At 34.4% G+C, this 23,140-nt stretch overlaps 1 protein-coding gene across 3 annotated transcripts in view; it reads right to left on the bottom strand.

The window, feature by feature from the left end:
* LOC111514274 (lutropin-choriogonadotropic hormone receptor) overlaps nucleotides 1-23,140 on the bottom strand; it is a 796,850-nt gene that overhangs the window by 254,694 nt on the left and 519,016 nt on the right. For all 3 annotated transcript variants that reach the window (XM_074176962.1, XM_074176963.1, XM_074176965.1), the window contains one exon: nucleotides 8,777-8,851. In XM_074176962.1, the coding sequence (XP_074033063.1) occupies nucleotides 8,777-8,851 (75 nt within the window). The remainder of the gene's footprint in view (nucleotides 1-8,776; nucleotides 8,852-23,140) is intronic.

The raw sequence follows: 23,140 nt of genomic DNA, 5'->3' as shown, positions 1-23,140 counted from the left end.
TTATTTGAAATTAGGAAGTAACTATGTGAACTTTTCTAATGCTTTGCTTCAGTATAACTTCCGTAACTCAGTTTTTTGGCCAACCAGAGTGACGGACACAACAATCTCTTCTATTGGTCATATATACTTGAATTTTCCGAATAAGGGATCTACATGTGTACTCGATTTTCCATTTTCAGACCATAGAATGATCTTGTCCGACATCGACATTGGATTTTGGCCAAGTTGTAAAGTGCTTTTATGGTCGTTCATATAACGAACAGGCACTACAGGCTTTCAGACTCGATCTTCAGCAAGAGGATTGGTCGCAATTGTACAATATTATTGACTGTAATTCTGCATTTAATTATTTCCACGACATATTTCTTCACCACTTCCATATAGAATTTCCTTTATTGCTGCGTTTCAAAAAACATAAAACTAGAGACTGGGTGACCCCAGAGGTGAAATGCTCTAGCTTGAGATTGAGGGAATACTTCAACCTTCAAAAAATGTATCCGGAACTTAAAAAATCATATTCGACTATGAAAGAGATGCACAAATTGCTCGTAAAAAACACCAAAAAACAATTCTATCAAGCTAGAATTGAGTCTAGTAGTAATTTATCAAAAGAAACATGGAAAATGGTATCTGAATTACAAGGTTCAATATTTAACAATATGTCAAATTTTGAAATCACTACGTCTTTCGGTGTTGTAACTAAAGACCCCAACATTATTGCAAACGAATTCAATTCTTTTTTTATAGAAACTCCTCGGAAATTGGTCGAAGATTTAGACGTGACAACGTATAATACTGGCTCTCTGGTGAATGAATCATCCTCAAGATTTTACTTATACCCGTTTAGTGAGAGTGAATTTTTTGAACTAATGATGAAGAAGCTGAATAATAAAAAGTCGTCAGGGAACGATGACGTTCCGGCATTAATGCTCAAAAATACGCTGGACATATTAGTAAAATCTCTTGTTTTTCTTATCAATCTAAGTTTTTGTTCTGGTGTATTCCCTGAAAGATTGAAAATAGGCAAAGTCGTACCTATTCACAAAAAAAAATAATAAACAGTTGATGAATAACTACAGACCCGTAACAGTAACATCAGTTTTCTCAAAATTTTTTGAGCACTGTTTTCTAAATAGATTTTTAAGATATCTTGACAGAAATGACATTACTTCGGATACGCAGAATGGGTTTCGAAGTGGAAAATCCACTAATACCGCGATTCAATCCATATATGACAATTTAGCTGATAGCATAGATGCTGGCGAGTGCCCTGTTGGGATTTTTTGCGATATCAGCAGGGCATTTGACTGCGTCAATCCTCAGGTATTATCAAGAAAGTTACATGAGCTGGGTTTTGGGGAAATTTGGAATAATTGGATCGATTCATTTATGTTTGGCAGAAGCCAATATGTAACCATCACCAATGTAATTAATGGTAGAAAAAGAATAATGAATTCTCAACGGATACCTCTATCACTCGGAGTACCACAAGGTTCAGTCTTGGGACCTGTACTATTCCGAGTATATATAGATAAAATTGACGAATCTGTTCCTGATGCAAAGTGACTGCAAACTGACTTTACCCTGCTTGTACATAATGGAAATTTGTGTCTACGTTTTTCAAAATAAAAGTCAATTTCCTTTAATAGGCTCTACTCATACAATTAACACTAGGCCAAAAAAAATATATCAAGTTCCTCTAGCTCGAGGGCGGATTGCTCTTAAAGGTCCTAATGTTGCAGGTCCTCGTTTGTTCAATATTTTACCAACTGAAATGAAAGAAAGCAAAACATTAGAGATGTTCAAAACAAAGATTAAAAATTTTTTAGTTCTGAATGCGTATTACAGTGTTGATGATTATTTAACGTAAATGTATGTGTGGTGTGTGCATGCGTTTTCGTGTGTGCTTCTAGTTTTAGTGTAGTAGTTTATAATTTTAGCTTTACTGACTATTCCTAATACAATTACTTATGAAATTGTCGAACAGGAAAATAAAGGATTTGATTTGATTTGATTTGATGTATAGAAAACCTATTGAAAATTCATCTGCAAGGCAAAAACGGAACCTAAAACTACAAATTTCACGTAGTATCAAGAGAAGCTCTGATTCACATTTGAATAAACAGGGACAAACCAAGGGTTGTTCAATTCCAAATTCTAAATAATTTTAAAATCTTTCAAAACAGGAGCAGTACAGAATATTCCGAATGAAAGTGAAGACACTCCATGCAATCTTCCCAATATTGATAATTCCGCTATAGACTTTGATTATTATAATAGTGATGCCACTGATGATGATGCATATTCGAAATGTTCTTGTGTGGAATATAGTCATCTAAAACAAACAGCACGGAGTTTCATGAAGATTTAAAAAATTAGGCGGTAGAATGTAATATACCCCTCAAAATTGTCACAGATTAAAAAAAAATAATTTGAGTATTCCTCATCATGATGCTCAAACTTTGCGAAATATTTCCAGACGTATTATAATCAAAATAGTTGAGCCAGGTGTATATTGCCATTTTGAGTTAAAATCTGCAATATTGAAGGATTTGGATACTTTTCCAGATGGCATTAATCCTCCAATAATAATAAAAATCAATATCAATATAGATGGATTACCTCATACTAAAAGCTCGGGAAGTCAATTTTGACCTATTTTGGGTTGGTTTGTGCCAAATACTTTTCGTGATTTTCATTTCAAGCCATTTGTAATTGGAATATACCATGGCCACCGCAAACAGTCTACTGAAATATTTTATAGATGAATTTGAAGACTTTAAAGTAACCGGTGTAGCGTGAAGGTGATTGCAATTTTGACTACTGGTTATGTTATTTATAATTCTATTTTTTTTAATTTAAGGTCCAATATCTGAAAAATATTGGAGGAAATGATCATAAAGATTTCATCATTAGGATTTGCAAATCATTACTTACTAATACTGTGGCAGAACTTTGCTCTATGCTGAAGAGAAAAAATAACTTTTCTATAGGTCACCTACAATTCACTAGTATGGCATATGGTGATTCTATTACTATACATATACACTGTAGGAAGATTGAAAAAAAAGCCTTGTATATATGAGCAAAGCTTAAACATTTATGTGCTTCTGGGAAAATGAATGCTATGTTTGGAGGTGGTAGTGGTGGTGTCTAATATGATATAAATTGATTTGAAATCCCTGAAAGAATCTGTAATTCAGCTAATCTTTTCAATTATTTACAGATTCTTTCAGGGACTTCAAATCAGTTTATATCATATTAGACAATGGAAGTCCGGACTGAGATGAATGATATGTTAGACGATGATATTGTAATAACCTCTATCATCTACAGCCAGGTGATATCACATTTTTACGTAACCTGTATATATGTAGTAAGCAGATTTAAATGATTGCTTTTTGATGTCGAGAAATGATATATCAATTATATCTGTAACTTATGTAGGACAGAAGTTCCTCTGGGTATATGTAACGAGTATGTCGCAGTATGACATACCTTCTATAATATCATGAAAACGTCAATTTAAAAGCATTTGTTAACATCTAACTGGCATACTGTTAAATGCTCTTGTTGAGGAAATTCGAAAGTTATATACATGTCTATGTGATATCAAAAGTACATCGCATGGGAGGTTTAATGTCCTCAATGTTATGTTTCGAAACGTACCTATATGAGATGTTTTCGTGCTTGCTGGGTTGTCTTCTGATGAATTCAATTATTTCCTTTTGTTGTGCAGCTAAAAATATCATCGACAAACTACCAGATACAAAATATACTTACACAGAATATTTATCATCGAGTTATTCCAACAATAACAAAGAGTTTGAATTGAAAGTGGAATATATCTGGGAGAGATTAGTTTTTCTAAGAAAAAACTTCATTAACTTTCTATTTCTCTATCATCGAACAAGAAAGATGTAATTGTTATGTTCATGTGAAAGTGAGTATTATAAAAGGGGTTTTTCCAATTGGTATCTGATAAAAACTTTTTTGAATGCTCTTCATATGAAAAGTTTTTATGGTAGTTGACTCCTCTGTTCCTTTAATTGGTTTTTTTTCTTAAAAACTGAAGATGTTTTTTGATACAGGGAGCTATGAACCAAATAAAAAAAAACGATCAGTAAAGTTGCTTCCTTCATTAACCCTAGGATAATGCAAGCTATACGATATACTCTTCGTTCCTTTGATAAAATACATAATTCATATCATAAAATAGTTTTTCCAATAACATCAAGGAGTTATTACCATTCACAAAACAAAACTAAATGAATTCTATAATTTTTTATACAATAGCATATTATTCATTTCGGATTTTTTTTATTTTAATAATAGGTGCAATCTTGAATCGATATATCGATATATCACTCATGCAATATATGAACATAAAAGGGTATGTTTGATCTTTTCTATCAAATGAAATCACTGCTGTTATAACATTGGCCCTGAAATTTTTATTGGAAATCTGGAGACACATAATTTTCACTCGAGTTCCATCAAAAGGTTTCCTTTCAACAGGAGTCCTCTTATAGCACTTTTCCTGCCATTTTTAGTCAAACTCTTTGATTAAGCAGATTCATTTTGAGCAGGATGAAAACTGATAGTAATTTTGGGAAATTTATTAGAAGTAATGGATATATTCTATAATTTTTGTGGAAATTCTACGATCGAGTACAAGTATTAACCGCAGAGTCTAAAGCAATATCCTTTTTTTAATTTGAGATCATTATATCTGTGACATGATTTTGCTCGAAACATTTTCGAGTCTAATAGATTAAACCGATCAAGCATATATATGTTAGAATATAATTCCAATTGTCATGTCTCAAACCCTTAATTTTTATACAGATGTATATTTTTTTGAAAGTGAACATTGAATTCAGGAAAGAAGTTGCCTCTCCAGTGTGCAACGGTTAGAAGCATGTTATTTTACTTAAATGAAAAATGAATCCTTTGCACCTTTCCAAATGAATATTATAAGCAGATTGATAGTTAGCAGAAGTAACTGAAATGACATCAGCTAATTTCAGTGCAGAACCACTAAGAATCGATATCAAGCAGTTGAATTCTCCTACGTCAGGAATTGGACGGTTGGCATGAACCGATGACACAAACATTCGATGAAATTCAGGAATATCACCGAAATATTTTCACGAATGTCTTCAATTTTGGCAAATATTAAAATTCATTGGAATGCAATGAAGACAAAAGGATGAGACAAAAGGATTTTTTTTCTGTTTGTTTCTCTGTAGGAAGTTCTAATAATATAAATTAACTAGTTTACATGGTATCACATCATTGAAAACCTTATTTTCAGAAACATTTCGTGAAAATTTACCCGCCATCTATGAAGATATATATTTTTGTCTATTGATTCATCTGAATATCGGAGAAGTTTTCGAGTAATTATTGAATATCATGCAATATTAGAATTGATTATATATAATAACGTTCAATATTGTATTTGACATTTGTATCAATGCAAATATCATAACGAATCGTAATGTAGATTCGTTGTATTCGGTCGTGAACCTTGTGTAAGAGCTCAATATATAAAGTCAGCAAATATAAGCATGACCCAGATAAATAATTTAACTAACGTCATTCGACAATTGGGCACAGTAGTAGTTAGGGTAGGTAGTAAACAGCACGACGTTTTGTGTCAAAGACGAAGAGACTAACAGCACATGTTGTTCCCCTGCAGCTCAAACTATTTTAGGAAATATCTTAAAGCAATCGACGATTTTTGAGAAAGACAGGTTTTGACTTCCTACTCGCCGTCTGTACACAAAAAGTATACCTCTTTCAATTTGAACGATCGATGATGTATTGAACTTTGTTGTTGTCGAAGATTGTTTCATTCACCCTGAAAATCATCCTGAAATCAATCCTAAATCTTCAATCATCGAAGTGTTGAGAATGTCTCTATACGTTATTGATCATTTACATGTATTGAAATTAAGTTTGACCGATCTAAACAGTACAAAGTATTTCGATAGAAAAAAAATTATCCACATATTAATGTTTATTCGATGGTCACTTAGCCTATGATCACAAGTTTACGAATTCTGGTCCATTTTGGACCCGAGCATATGAGAATGATTATTAACTTAACGCGATTCTCTGAACTCAGATATTCAATACGTTTGTCGAAGTTGGCTCTAGTTTTCGAGTTCATGCATGGTGGCAGAACTGTGCTCTATGTCATTGAACATCATTTGTAACTTGTTTTTGTGCTTTGATTGTGCTTCGAAATATGCAAAAATGCAGAGACAATTTTGGAACGTCGATTCAATGATTTTTTGTTACTTTTGTGGATATTATATGACCAAAAAACGTGAAAGAATAATGAAAAATGCACTCAAAGGTGTACTTTTGTATTATAGTAGGAAACACCGACAAGCCATGGGTACCGAAATTGTTTTCTACCACGTGCACAATAAAGCTGTACAAGTGGTCACTTGGTGAAAATGTACACTTGTGTATCAATGTTACGGAGGGAACAGAAAAATCATGTATATGATTGACACCTTTGTTCGACAAACGTAGTCGGCATAAATGCGGAAAGATAACTAACACAGTATAAATATCCTGACATATTGTTAGTATCGAAGCCAGTTCCACGTACAGACAGTGATCCATTGTCAATTTTTCAAAGTACAAGTGCAAAAAATGCCCAGAGAACTTCTTCTTTATCACTGTCGAACAATGAAACCATTTTCATTATGGATGAAATGCAAAAAGTTTTGGATCTCTACTTCTCCATCTTCTCACAAAAAAAGTGAGAACCTTCTAAAGGACAAATAATATATTGTTGAGATTGTTGCTGAAGAGGCAATATACTATCGTCCACATACTACACTGCGTAGCATTTCTGTTGGTATCTGATAATCTATGCATCATTGTAAATGAATTATTTTTAAAGTAACTGCTTTCTCTCTATTTTTAAATTTCCCCACATATGATGTATGAAGATGGAGAAGTTGTAAGTCAAAACCGTTCTTTCCCAAAAACTTTTCTATTCCTAAATTATACTCCTTTCAATTTCGACATCGTGACAATTTCTCAAGTGCAATAAAATTATATATTCCATAAGTTTCAAATATTTCTAATTTGCCACTTAAAAATGACAGGATATTTAGAGGTTAATCTCTCGAGTTGTTAACGAACGTACATATGCTACAATAAAGCTAGTTTGGTTTAAATGTAAGCATAATCAGTCGAAATGTCATCCTGATAATTTCACAATTGTAATAAAATTATATTTCCGATAAATTTCAGATAACTCAAATTTGTTGCTGAAAATGACACAAGATATAGGTCACATAAACTTCTGTGAGGTATTATGAGCTTTTACCTTATCGCCAATGCTGTTTATAATTTGATAGGGTCAATATATGAACAACCGCCTTCTATATTTATATGACTCAATACAAGAGACCTACAGTGTTTTTATTCTGAGCACATATTGGAATAAAATAGTAACTCTAAAAACATACAATATCAAACAGAACAAAATATCTACGTTCAGTTTTACATGATGATACATAACATATTCGATGCGGACTTTTGAACGAAAAATCATATCAGTTTGCCCAAAATGCACCTAGAAAGGTACCGCTTTCAGTACCTAGTACTCAGTAAAATAGACAAAAGCATTAAATTACTCACTTCGAGTACTTTTTAATAGAAAACGAAAAACTATTACATCACTCGTCACCGAAAGGTCTCTGACAACAATTTTTTCAAATAGAAAGAGAAATCTCGTGATAACTCTATTGATAAGTATTTCAGCTGGCAAGCGCTATTGTTTCTATCGACAAGCCTTCTCACGCTGACCAATCAGATTTAACTGCAATCGGCTGTCGAAATTCATTGTTACAGTATCGTGGTGGTTAGTTACGATTTAACGCCTATGATGTGTACATATGTGTACAGATACGCTCGCTTGTAATGTTCAAGTTTGTAATTTTTATTCATCCTGATATGCAGGGTTGAAAAATCAGTTTCCATCAGTACTGCATTTCTGGCACACAATAATTTTTTGAAGGATGCAATCTTCTCATGCAAATCAAACTGAGGTGTCAATGATGAGACAAACAAAACAAATTGTGCTGCGAATAAGATATCTGTTTGAAATTGATTTCAAATGGAAATGTGTCAATGAAGAAGATGAGAACCCTATTCAAGAAAAACGTCTTGTTGCCTCAGCAGCACTGAATGATGAACTTGGTATCATTTGGAAAAAAATAAGGTGAAATAAAATGCTCACATCAACAAAAGTAAACACGTTACCAAACTGATCCTAATCCTTAGATCAACCTAGATTTGACGTTTGACAGTGGTCGTTCGAATGGGAACGACGGAGACTGATGAAAAAAAACCCCATATAATCACAATTAGGTTGAACAGATGCTCTAGTTGCTGCTTTTACCAAAAAAAGTCATATCTTAATGATATATCTCGGTAATTTCTGAACAGTTCATGTCAGATTTTTTGTGTTCAATTCCCTGCCAAACAGGATTTGTCATTTCATCAATCCTATATGTCAACTATAAAGTTCAGTTTCGAATGATAGTTCCAACAAAAATCAACATGGTATTCTACAATCTGAGTAAAACTCAATACTATTGGTCATCAGTAAAACCATTCGAATTGTTCGATAACATTCCTAACATAGTTTTTACATCACTTGGTTCTATCCTCATTTCAATAGGACAGTGAGTGAAAATGATTTGAATGGTGCAAATAAAATGAAAGTAATCGTCATACTTACACCATATGTAGTATTGAACTAGTGTTGAGGTTGTTCAAATTGGGCATTTCTTGTAGTCCAGTATTAACTATTCTCCTGAAAATAAAAGGTTAACGAATGAAAAATCATAGTATCCTAAACATAATAGTATCAATGAGCTAACAAAAATTTCAAACTCTCTGACAGAAAGTAGGGAACTGAAGTATTTTTTTATATGGTTCAGGAGTACCTCGATGCGGTATTTGGCGAATAATAAAGAATTCTAAATTCACAAAATGTATGATTAATGGAGAGTGTGTGGAAGGTGATGGGAACTAAACTATTATTTATAGGTATTTTTATTCACAAATTTTGTGATTCTAGGGTTATTATATATTAGGTAAATGCAGTATTTTTGTTTACAAATAATCACATGACATATATGGTTGCATACATTATAAAATCTAAATGTTAGTAATACTCAATAAAATTATTGTTCATGAACAAAAGGCTCTTTAAAATAATTCAAAATAAAAATTAAAGAAAGAGAAAGAGTTTTGAAAACACACAAGGGAAATATTCAACTTGCTTCAAATCGCGGCCAAACCTTTCAACATCTACAGTGTGATCTCGAGGACGGGACCATCGAAGTTAAACGACTCACCTGTAAGGAAGTTCAATCATCAATTATACGAGATGGTCCCGTCCGAAGAGATCACACCCACCCACCACTTCATACCAAGAAGCCGCGATCTGAACGAAACATAATGAATAGGACAGCGAGGCGATAAGGGAACGTGAGGCACTTTTTAATTCTCATTGATAAACATTATGCCAAAAAAGGATGTGAAACATAAACTACAGTGTGATCTCTTCGGACGGGATCATCTCGTATAATTGAGGATTGAACTTCCTTACAGGTAAGTCGTTTAACCTCTAAACATAAGTTCAACCTCTATTAATATAAGTTACAAAAAGGATTTTCTGCGAGCGCTTTCGACAGCTGGTTGTTCTGTAATCCTCTAGGCCCTACTATATCTGAATGTGTCATCCTGTTGTGTCCTTTTATATGGTTCGAATGCCTCAATACAGGTACTTCAGGTACTTTAGGTAAACTTGCCTGTATTTGGATCACATCAGGTACTATTCTTTGTGTTGTATCTTCTCTAGGTTTATTGTTTCTAGGAGTGTGTCTTGATGTGTTTAATATATTGAATGTTAGGTTATTACCTCTTTCTGAAATTTTTTTTTATGATGATCGAATGAAAGTCCACGGCTAATAGAGAATTTTAAAAAAAGGTAACAAGTTGCTAATGGCAGTCAATATATTGGGAGAGCAGTGGTCGTGGGTTTTTTATTTTGTGGAACAACCTTTTTTGGATGGGGCGCCACTTGATTTGATTTTGCTTTGATCCAGTAACACAACAAATGAAATAATACGACGCGCTGCAGCTGCAGTAGGATCTTACAAAACAACGTTATAAAGTAAATTCATATGACTTTCATTACGTCTACACAAAATAATTATTGAAACGTTAGAAATAATTTTTGAAACGTTACATGCATGTAGGCACATATAATTCAAAAAGGAAACACCAGGTATATAGTTGGTTTCCAAAAATAGGTTGTCTGTGTAGTGGAAATCAACTCCGATGTAAAAAATTGGAAATTCCTCACCAAATGAGTCCCTTCTTTTCTGGATGTTATCAGCAACAGGCTGTCTGAGAGGTCGAGTAGATTCTGGATGTAGTCTGGAGGGTTAGAAAACGAAACAGTTCAGTTGTCAGGCGATACTATGAATATCCTGGATTCGAAAGATATATGTCGAATTGGAGCAATTCGACTTTTCTTTTTTTTTCAAAACTGGTCGACAGCAAAAGACGGTATTTGGGGATCCAAAAGGTTCCAAACCAGCACAAAAACGTTCGAGATGGTTGGACGACCCACGCTTCTTGGAAAATACCAAAGGCTGTACTTGTCCGTAGCTTAATGGAAACCGGCAGATCTACAGAAAGTGATCCCGGTTGTGATATTGGTTCCAGAAATCAAATGGTTAAAAAAATCACCTCCTTTAAGGGAAAGGCTTCCACTAAAATAATGCCCAACACAAAAATGGTAACTGACGTGACACACTCTACTTTCGTTTCTCAACCGTCACCCAAAATCCTTTCAGGTTGACCTCCGACCAGAAGTATCAACACAAACTCGTCCTTTGCGCCGTGACGTACACGTTGACGAAATTTGGTGTACTCCAATGGCAATACTTCTCCTTTGTATGAAGTATTCATTGAGCATTCCTTCTTTTTGAGAATTTTATTTCATTAATAATAATTCGTTTATTTTTCTCTTCCCCAGACTACATCAACTATGCAATGAAATACAGAGTTATCAAGAAAATAAAATAGCTGATGTTTACTAGATTGGAACTCTGAAATTGTATACATGTATTTTATGATTTCTACAATTAATGATACATTTCGTAACAAGTGTTTTGGATTGTTGATAAAAGTCAACTTTTCACGTTACAATTCACCCCCTTCTCCAGATAATGAAAATTGTTGCTTTCTAGTGACAATTTTCATTATTTTCTAATAATATTAATTTCTGACTATTTTTTTTTACTTATATAAACTAATCACGATTAGTAAAGAGCTCTCTACTACTAACTTATACTAATCCCAGTTTCCCAATAGAATCTAATATCTACATCAAAATTCACCTTGAACGAAAGTTTTTACCAAACTTCCCTAATATATACATCTATTTACATTTCACTCCCTGATCCCGATTCATTTTCGGAAATCTCGGATAAAGAACCGTAGTACGGTTTTAAATTTTGAATATGCCACTCACCTGCATGGCTACCGTCTTCCTTTCTCAAAATATATACTAATTTACTCTTTTTTCCTATAACAGTACACAGCACATAACGCGGAGCTAATTTTTGACTGAAATTTTTGGCTGCACTAGATAAAACAATATTTCTCTTCCAAACTTCATCGGCGATAAAAAATTCCTTTTCCCTTCGTCTGAGGTTATAATACTTGGCGCTCTTCAAATGGGCTTCACTCAATTTTTTTTCAACCTCTTTGTATATATCTTTAAGCTTACCTAAACTCTCTACTCATTTTTCCCTATCATCGCATAATATGTTTTCTGAATTCGACTTTCCATAATAATCTCCCCTACAAGGTATGACACGTCCGAAATTCAAAAATCACGGGCTATAACCAGTTACTTCATGCCTAGCAGTTCTTAAAGCGTACCCGATTTTTCCTAATTGCTTGTCCCAATCCTTATGTGAATTCCCTATATAACTTCTGATAGCTGTGCAAATCGTCCGATTGGAACGTTCAACGTAGTTCGCCTGAGGATGGTAATATGGAGTATATGAGATTTCCGAACCGTATTCCGAGATTAATTTTTTCATAGATTTGCTAACTAACTGTTTACCGTTATCACAAATAATTCTTTGCGGAACGCCATAGACTAAAAATACTTCATTTTCAAGGAACTTCATGATAGATGGTGATGTAGCTTTTCTCAAAGGACAGATTAACGGATATTTTGTAAACCAATCGCTAATAACTAAGATGTACTGAAACCCATTCTTTCTTCTAGGTAATGGACCTATTAAATCAAGCGCAATGACTTGCCAAGGAAAACGTACTTTCTTTTCCGTGCCCATCAAACCTAATTTACCATAGTTAGGAGATTTCTGAGAAGCACATTCTTTACATGATTTCACATACCGGTAAATATCACGCCTCATTTTTGGCCAATAATATGATAGTTGAACTCTCGAAAATGTTTTTGAATAGCCCGCATGTGCAGCGGTAGCTAAGTCATGATTTTGCTGTATAATTAATTTTCTGACCTTTCTTTTTGCTGTGTAAAAGTTGATTGATGGGAGCCATGAGAGATAAAAATTGAGGAATGAAACGACGGTACCACCCACACATACCAACGAATCTTTTGATTTCTGTAGTATTTCTCGGTATCGGAAAATTCACTATAGCTGAAACCTTATCAGGATTCGTTCTAAGTCCCAATTTATCTACTACATACCCTAAGTATTTTAAAGACGGCTTGAAAAATTCACATTTCTCAAAATTAATCGTTAAATTAGATTCTTTTAAACGGCGCGCTACTTCTTTGAGTAAACGAATATGTTCTTCAAATGTTTTTGAGACGACTATAAGGTCATCGATATAAACGAAAACAAAAGGTTCTAGTTCTGGTCCAAAAATTGCGTCCATCAGTCTTTGCTGACATTGTGCTGCATTTGATAACCCGAAAGGAACAACATAAAAATGAAATAATCCTCTTCCCGAAACTGAAAACGCATTTTTCTCTTTAGATTCCTGGTCAAGTGGAATCTGCCAAAAAGCTGATTTCAAATCTATGGAAGAAATGAAACGTGCATTTCTCAACATAGCTAATATACCGTCGATTACTGGTAGTGGATAGCTATCCTTTTTTGTCAGTGCATTAAGTTTGCGACCATCGAAACAAAACCTGAAGTCTCCATTTGTTTTTTTTACTAACAATACGGGAGATGACCATTCGCTACAAGATGGTTCGACTACATTTAATTTTAACATCTTATCTAACTCCTTATTCAAATGTTCCAACATGTAAGGTGACATGAGATACTGTCTCTGCTTAACAGCACGAGCATCCACGGTATCAATGTGATAGATCATTTGTTCGTTCTACCTAGCTTTTCACTATCACCCGCGAGTGTTCTGAAATTCGAAATAATATCATGAACTGAGCTCAACTCATCCTCATTCAAATCACTAATGGGCTGACTATGATTTCCCATGTCCAATTTAATATCTTCGGAATCTATATAAGAAATGTGGGCATCTCAATCGTCGAAGATTTCCCAAGAATTGTTACGGAAATTTATTCTCAAACGAAAACATTTACAGAAATCACTTCCTAAAATAACTGAACAATTTAAAGATGGAACTACTAAAAAGATTCTTTTACTTCGGTTTCGAATAAACTTTGTAAATTTATGAGACCTTGTCCAAAAATAGAATGGTTTGCACCTGAGTCCAACAAAGCTGTGAAATACCTACCAAAAATATTTATGCGGATGTAAGGTCTATTATCAGATGCGACTTGAGCAAAAACTGGAGCTGTAATGATATTTTTCAAATCGCTAAAGTAATCTTCAACAAATTTTAAATGAAACTGTTGTTCGTTTGAACTCACATTTGATCTCAATTCTAGAGTGGCTATGGGATTCTGAAGCGACACATTGCCACTCCGAACTAATAACACCCGGATTTCCACATCGGAAACGAAATTTGTCACGTTTTTTCATACACGAATTGAAAGTGTGATTAGGCCCTTTGCAATTCCAGCAGTAAACAGTATTATTTTTATCATCTTTTGCAAGACGGCTGGAACCAGATGGTTCATTACTTCGATAAAAATTTGAATTAGTTTTTCGATTTGAACATCTATTGAATTTTTTATAACTATTATTCCGCAAATCAAGATTTTTCCATCAAATTTATTGTATCTAGCTGAATTTTTCGTTACACTATTTTCATCATCAATGTTTACACTGCTTACTTGAGGCGTTCTTGGTCCGTTCCTGAACAAACTGTCTTTCAAAACCAATTCTATAATTTTTGCATCATGTAACAACTCATCCAAAGTTTTATATTCATTAAGTGCTAAACGTGAAACATATTCCGGTCTCAAATTTTTCTGAATCCATTTTATTCTCGTTGTTGTCACTGGTGGAGTAGTCAAACGGTTGAACATAGATTCCATAATTGCCCCAAAAATAACTACTGACTCATCTTCCGATTGCTTCCGATTTTTAATATCGTGCCATAATTCTTCGTCATAGTCTTTATCCAGAAAATCAGCTTCTAATCTTTTAACAAGCGAATCTCAATCTCTAATATTACCAGAATCTTTAATATGTCTAAGCCATAGGAGTGCTTTACCTGAGAATAAATCTATTGCAGATTCAAATAATTGTTATTTTGATACGTGCCTGGCCTCTGATAATTCATTAACTCGTTCAAGAAAATCGCTAACACCCAAATCTTTTTTTGAACTATCAAATTTAACATTCCACTTATAAATTGCCTCACTTCTAGGTTTTTCATGACTAACTGTCGCTGGTGGTTGAATAAATGTAGAAGAAAAATTTGCTTGCGTGTTAATTTGAGTTGAAGGCTCAGTTATTCGCTCATCAATATCAGAATCTGCAGTTAACGCTGTGGCAAGGGCTTCATTTTTGAAATCAACTTGTTCTTTTATAGAAATGTCAATTGGCATTCTTTTAATTCTGTCAATAACGTGACAAAGTCTAGATTGTAATCTAAGAAATAACGAATCTTCTGTAGAACCCTCAAAGCCCGTAATTAAAGTTCGTAAGCTGTCGATTGTACTGTTAATAGCTGATTTCTCAGTATCAAAAGTATCCCATTATATGGAAATAAAGTAGTGTTATTCTTTAACAGTCTGGACAAAATTTTCCTTTTATCATTCATGTCCCGTGTAGTTACAACACCTCGTATACGTAATTCATAATTCATTTCATCGATGAGTAAATGTTCAACCTTCATTTTACTCGCCATTTTCAGCAAAAAAATTCAATATCCTAAATACACGAGAAAATAATGGAACGTATTCCAGAAACTCGAACACTCAAAAAAACTACAAATTTTTTCAGAAATTAGTATCAAAAATAAATAATGATATCAATAAATTTCGCTCAGCTAATATGTGAATGATTCTAATTTCATGAATTTATCGTTATAATGAATTCTGAAAGAGCATACTACTTTTTGTGAGAGCTCACTTCTACCAACCCTTTTTTTTTGTTAAAGATGTATAAAAGAACTATTTATCACTCTAACATATTTCCAATGAACTCAACCAGATTAGAAAGAATGGAACTCGAATATGCTAGTTACGTGGTCATAGTTCCCACGACACGACCATTCACACGGAGATTCAGCTGAGTAAGAGATATTCTAGGAATCCCTTATCTCGACATGCAGTAAGCATCCAGTTAACATTATATTAATTATCATTCTATTTGTAGCTCTCGTAAGAGACAGTCGTCTCTAGTTTGTAAAATAAATTCTTTTTAAAAAGTTATTTTCTCGTTCCAATCATTTAATTGGCGAAGTCGGTAGGATTTGTGCAGCGTGAAAACGAACTTTTTGCGTCGTGGAGTTTCAACCTCTTCAGCACAAATTCAACAAGAATCCTTCGAGGACCACCCAGAACAAGCGGACAAGGAGACGACAGAGCCCCAGGAAAGCTGCAAGGAATCAACGGAGAAGGAACTGGAACTTACAAGTAAGTGCCAAATATTTCCTTCTTGCCTTCACGAACCCTCTGTATAAGGACTTCGGCGAAGATATATAGTATTGTTCATTGCGAACAAACTGTTGTCTAATCGAGACGAGTAATTTTAAGAAACTATTTATTGAGAAAAACAATTATTCATTTATGAATGAAATTGAAGATATTTCATCACGATTGAATAGTTTATCATTTCAAGAAAGTTCAGCAAATAATACTGAAAATTTTCATAATACTTTTCAACCCACAATGGTTCCACCAGTTCCGCCCCAACCAACTCAAATAAATTGGAACCTTTTCAAATCTAGAATTAACAATTTAAAAACTTTTGATAGCAATACATTGAACAAATTTATCAGTAGATGCGATGCTATAGTTAACGCGTACAATGTGTTTAATGATGCTTCACTTAATGAACACGTTCTTGAATGTATTCAAGAAAAATTGACAGGTAAAGCCGAGTATATGGTTGGTAACAGAACCGAACTTAATACTTGGGATGCCTTAAAATCTGCTCTGAAACAATGTTTTTCAGATAGGAGAGATTTGGACTGTTTAGTTCATGAATTAACTAGAAGTCGACCCCATAGAGGAGAAGACCTAATGACTTTCGGTAGTAGAATTCAATTAATCAAAAGTAATGTAGTTCAAAGAGTCAGTAACAACCCAGACTTAACTCTAGAAGAAAAACTTTACCAAACAACTCACTATGATAAAGTAGCCCTCAGTACTTTCATTGCTGCTTGTCCTGGGATTTTGAGAAATAATATGCATCTCAAAAAGCCAGCCTCACTGGAAGATGCCATGGCATACGTAAACGAGTTCGAAAATTTTGAAAAAATGTATGGTTCGTTAAAAGATTATAAACCAAAGTTCAATACTTTCGGTAGACAATCCATCATACCAAACGTCAACCAAAATGACCCTAGCTTTATACAACCTCAAAGACAAAATTTTCAAAACGAAAATTTCTCTAACCCAAATTATTTTTCAAAAAATGATCAACATTTTTTCAATCCACAATTTTCAACTAGACCTAATTGGCCTAGCCAACCAATTAATATCCAACCTAGACAATTACCACCGCAAAGATACCCTACAAACCGAGAAGTTTTCGGACCTCCTCAGAATGTTTTCAAACCAAAAAATATTCCACCTAATCAATTAACGAAACCGGAACCCGATTTCGTTAATTGATTAACTACATCAAGAAACCCAACAAAAATGTCTCAAAGACCTTTTCCTCAACAAAACAGCACTTTTAGGAACCCTAATAATTACCGAAACCCTCAAAAAATGTTTACCGCAAGTCAAAAACCGAATTTTATATCTGAGGAATTATTTTCTAACGAATACGATGAATTTCCCCAATATAATGACACTGATCAACAATTTTATGATAATCCCAACCTCAGTGAAGAAGCATACTCTTCAGAAAATGCTGTTTATTTAGAAAACGAACCAAATTTTCAGAATGAATACTCAAGCGACATAGATTGTGATGAAACTGGAAATTTTCATTTAACAACCCAATTCGAAAATCATACTCAGCCGAAATCAATGCATTTTGTAACAATGCATTACTATTATTAAACTACTAATCGATACTGGAAGTTCAAGATCGATTATTAAACCATCTATTATTGAAAAATTATTCCCAAACGAAATTTATCACTCAAATACTATTATCAAAACGGCTTTAGGAAGTCAGAAAGTAAGGTACCAAGCCTTGATACCTGCTTTTCCAGAGTTCAACACAAACTATGAAATTACTTTTATTTTATTTGATTTCCACGATTATTTTGACGGAGTTTTAGGATTATCAGACTTGATAAATATGCATCTGAATATAGACCTCGTAAATAAGAGACTGATAGAAAATCATGTTGAAATTCCTTTCAAGTTCAGACAGTCTACAGATAAGAGTTTTTCTTTCTCTGTCAACCCACAAGAAAGAGTACTTAAATATCTGCCTGTCACAGTTCCTGAAGGTGAAATTCTTACCCTTGAGGGAACACTCAATGATCTTTTCATTCCGCAAATATTGACAACTTCAAAAAATGGTTACGCCCTTATGGAAGTACAAAACCCCACCGATAGAACAATATCAGTGAAATTGATACAACCACTTCCTGTAGAGAGTTTTCAATCCTCTACTTTCGAAATGTATTCTTACGAAACTTTCGAAAATACAGGGACGGACTCACCTAAACTGGCAACCGAAATTAATATCGCTGATTTGATACGTACAGACCACATGAACAAGTAAGAAACAAATGCTATACTGAAACTCTGTAAAGAATTTTCAGATATATTTTTGAAACCTGGAGATAAATTAACATTCACCTCCAAGGTCAAACGCGAAATCAAGACCACAGACGAAATACCCATACATATCAGACCATACAGGTATCCATACGTTCATAAGAGCGAAGTTCAGCGTCAAATAAAAGACATGCTTGAAAAAAATATAATACGACCAAGCTGTAGTCCCTGGTCTTCCCCGGTCTGGATAGTTCCAAAAAAGATGGACGCTTCCGGGAAGCCAAAATGGCGAGTAGTAGTCGATTATCGAAAACTTAATGATGAAACCATTAGTGATCGTTACCCACTCCCAAACATAAACGACATTTTAGATAAACTGGGACGAGCTCAGTACTTTAACATCCTCGATTTGGCAAGCAGTTTTCATCAAATCGAGATGGCCGAAAATTCAATCCAAAAAACGGCTTTTAATGTAGAGCACGGACACTACGAGTATTTGAGACTTCCGTATGGCCTTAAGAACGGTCCATCAAGTCTTCAGCGCGTATTAGACGAGGTTCTGAAAGACCTACAGAATAAGGTATGCATGATTTACATGGACGACATAATTATTTTCAGCACTGGACTCCAAGAACACATCCAAAACTTGAAATTGGTCTTCTCTAAATTACGAGAGGCACTATTTATGATCCAACTGGATAAAACGGAGTTTCTCAGAAAAGAGGTAGAATTTTTGGGTCATGTTATTACGCCCGAAGGCATAAAACCAAACCCAAAGAAAATCAGAGCTGTTAAAAATTTTCCAATCCCAAAAACACAACGAGAAATAGAGTCACTCCTAGGACTATTGGGATACTATCGAAAATTTATAAACAACTTTGCTAAACTAACAAAACCTCTAACAAGTTGTCTTAAAAAGAACGCAAAAGTTGAACACACAAAAGAATTTATCGAATGTTTCAATACTTGTAAATCGGTATTGACTTCAGAACCGGTTCTCGCATACCCCGATTTTGAAAAACCCTTTGAAGTCACAACTGATGCTTCAAATTACGACCTTGGCCCCATTTTGTCACAAAATGGACACCCAATTCGTTACGCTTTTCGAACACTTGACCCACCTGAAATTAATTACTCAACTATCGAAAAAGAACTTCTTTCGATTGTATGGAGCTGCAAATATTTCAGACCATACCTTTTCGGCAGAAAGTTTACAATTTATTCAGACCACAAACCCCTTCAGTGGCTTTTCTCACTAAAGGAACCTAATTCAAGACTTGTGCGATGGCGTTTGAAATTAGAGGAATTCGACTATGTTGTAAAATATAAGAAAGGAAAATGCAACCAAGCAGCGGATGCTCTTTCCAGAAATCTTCATACAAATGACTTCAATGCTATCGAAACACTTTCAGTTCAAAATAATCCTGGAGACATAAACGAACTTATCGACATCTATTTGAATAACGATAATATTCCAGTCTTAGACAACGACGTTCTCAATGAAGTCCTGGAACCGCAAGAACCGAAAAAACAAATTAACATATTATCTGATATTCAAATTGTTCCCCCAAAATTGAATGAAATCGAAAAAACATCGGATTCACAAACCGTTCACACTTCTCTCGAAAACCCTGTCTTTCAAATTCCCATTTCAGAAAGACCAGTTAATACATATAAAAATCAAATAATTGTAGCTATTGGTGACATAGAAAAACTTAAATGTAGAATAGAAAAGGTATTCGAGAATTTGCGATCTTATATTACCATACCCTCTAAAAATCTGAGCGAGAATATTGTTAAACTTATTAAAGAATATATCGATCCAAAACAAACATTTGCCTTCCATTTTAAAAACCCAGCAGTCTCACAAATGTTCAATACAACAATCCAAAATTTACTCAAGAATTCTTCATTCAAAATTGTTCATTGTCCAACATTCTTAGAGGATGTAAAAACATCGAAAGAACAGAAAGAGAAACTTAAATGCTATCACATTAAGAAAACATGCCACAGAGGTATAAATGAAATGAGGACATCCCTCAGTTCACAATTTTATTGGTCAAAAATGGCAGAAGACATACAAAATTATATCAATAATTGCGAAACATGTCAGAAAAACAAATACGATCGGAATCCTCCTGTAATTAAATTCAACCTAAAACCTACAACTTCTAAGCCATTTGAGCATGTTCACATAGATACATTCAAAATTTCAAACGAAACTTTTTCAACAATTATCGACACATTTTCACGATACGGTCAGACATATCCATTAAAATCCTTAACCGGAGTTTTAGTAGTCGAAAATCTACTCAATTTTATTACCCATCACGGTTTACCACTCAAAATAACCGATGATTCAGGCACCGAATTCAAAAATAAAGACCTAGAAAACTTTTGTAAAATTTATAACATTGAGTTGCATTACACAACTTCAAAAAACAGTAATTCTAATTCACCAGTTGAAATATTTCATTCAACACTGATTGAGCATTATACTTCGATAGCCACGTCCTCGAGATCACAAAGGTAGTTGTTCGCTTCAGCCCGATCCTGTGCGTAATGTTTAAAGTCGTGCAAAAACGTATCAGTACCACCCATTGTCTGCTATCCGGGGCCTGTTTTGATTCATTATAGTTCTTACGCTTGACGTGTGTGTATGTTTAAAAATCGTGTTAAGTGCAAAATGTGAAAACGAAAATTAGAAGCCTTATATTCCCTGAAGAAGAAGATAAAGAAAATGGAAAGAAAACTTCAAGATTTATCTAGCAGTGAGTAATAATTCTCAAATTTTCAGAGGACGAATTTTATTTCGAAAAATATGCCAATTTCATTCCGATTTTGGCAACAAAGTTTCATTTTCATTCCGAAAATGACCAACTGATTTCATTTTCACTCCGAAAATGATGATAAAAATTCATTTTCACTCCGAAAATGATTGGAAAATTTCATTTTCACTCCGAAAATGATTGATAACTTCCATTTTCACTCCGAAAATGACTGAAAAATTTCATTTTCATTCCGAAAATGATTGAATATTTTCACATCCATTCCATAATTGACTGAAACTGGTTGAATATGTTCGTTTTCATTCCGAAAATGACTGAATTTGTGTATTCGATGAAACACACTTACTTCATAAAAACAGGTAGGTACCTACACAGTTTTTTGTCCGCAGGCAGTTCGTCCTCAAGCGATATTCAATCGTGTTCGGAATCAGGGTCGGACTCCGACATGAATGATGTACCGGAAGTGTCTCAATTGACAGAGGTTTTGGGAGTCAACCCTACATCAAAAAATGATGTCGGACCAAATATAGCAGAGGACTTGGCCTCCCGATGGCAACAATATCTAACACTTGGCCTTGATAAAAAAAACGTCAGGAGCTGTGGAAAAAATGGAACATTCCTGGAAACTGTGGTTCATTGAAAGCTCCGAAATTCAATCCCGAGTTTCAGAGTTTACTTGCTCCAGCAGAACTGAAAAAAGAAACGTTTCAGAACACTCAAGAAATGCTGGGCAGAGGCCTGTCAGCACTAGGATGTTCTCTATCACTGGTAGTAGTGAACCTGAAAAGTTATGATAATAATCTCGTATCATCCTTGGTCGATGCTGCAAAGTTGATTACAGACACTCATCACACCATCTCAACCCACCGGCGACATCAACTCAAGAACCGACTGAGTCCCCGAATCCAGAAAGTTATCGAAAGTCAAATAATTGATGACTTTCTTTTCGGATCGGACCTGAGTGAAAACTGTAAAGCAGCAAAAGCCCTAGAATGTAATACAAGAGACTGGATTCAGAAACCGCCAACATCTGCATCAAAATCGAAGATCAACCATTTAAACTGGAAACGCCCCTCCTCCAAGGAACCGCAGAGAAAGGGGGAGGGGAGCAGCAAGAGAGAGTGGGAGAAATGGAACAAACGTCCGGAGAGGCGATTTTCACACAGGTCCAGGAACCCCAGGAACAAGTAAAGGTAAAATGCGCTGGCAGAATCACCATGTTTTTCGACAACTGGCAACATATAACCACCGACAAATTAATTCTTAGTTGGGTGCAAGGATACAAACTTTCATTCAAGCAGAAACCAAAGCAAACAAAATGTTTTTCTGCTGGTCGTTGTCCAGAGCTATCTGAGACTATTGACGAGCTGCTAAAAATGGGGGCTATTGTTGAATCAAAACACTGTCGGGAAGAATTTATTTCTTCCTATTTTTTACGGAGAAAACCAAACGGTGACAACAGATTTATTTTAAACTTAAAAGAACTCAATACTTTTTTGACAGTTCCCCATTTCAAAATGGAAGACTATCGAACTGTTAAAAATTTAATATCACAAAACTGCTTTATGTCGAAGCTAGACTTGAAAAATGCCTACTTTTTAATTGCTATAGCGAAAGAACATAGAAAATATCTTAAATTTGAATACGATTTCCATCTATATGAATTTTGTTGTCTCCCATTCGGTTTAAGCCCTGCTCCTTATGTATTCACCAAACTTTTGAAGCCAGTGGTCGCACATTTAAGATCTCAAGAATGTGTTTCTGTAGTTTATCTTGATGACCTACTTCTAATAGGAAAAACATACAATGAATGCTTAAAACATACACAACTTGCTGTTACGATTTTCACTTCATTAGGGTTCATCATTAATAGCGAAAAAAGTATTCTCATACCAGTACAAGAAATACAATTTCTTGGGTTTATTTTCAGTTGTATTAGAATGACAATCAGGTTACCCGAAGAAAAAGTGGAAAGGTGTTTAAATATAATAAAACAATGCTT

The sequence above is a fragment of the Leptinotarsa decemlineata genome, unplaced genomic scaffold (genome assembly GCF_025532065.1).
Source record: "Leptinotarsa decemlineata unplaced genomic scaffold, Ldec_3_MD MMD2_P_RNA_scaffold_14, whole genome shotgun sequence".
NCBI classification, from domain to species: Eukaryota; Metazoa; Arthropoda; class Insecta; order Coleoptera; family Chrysomelidae; genus Leptinotarsa; species Leptinotarsa decemlineata.
Note: the sequence above shows the minus strand (reverse complement) of the source record. Positions and strands in the feature narration are given on the sequence as shown.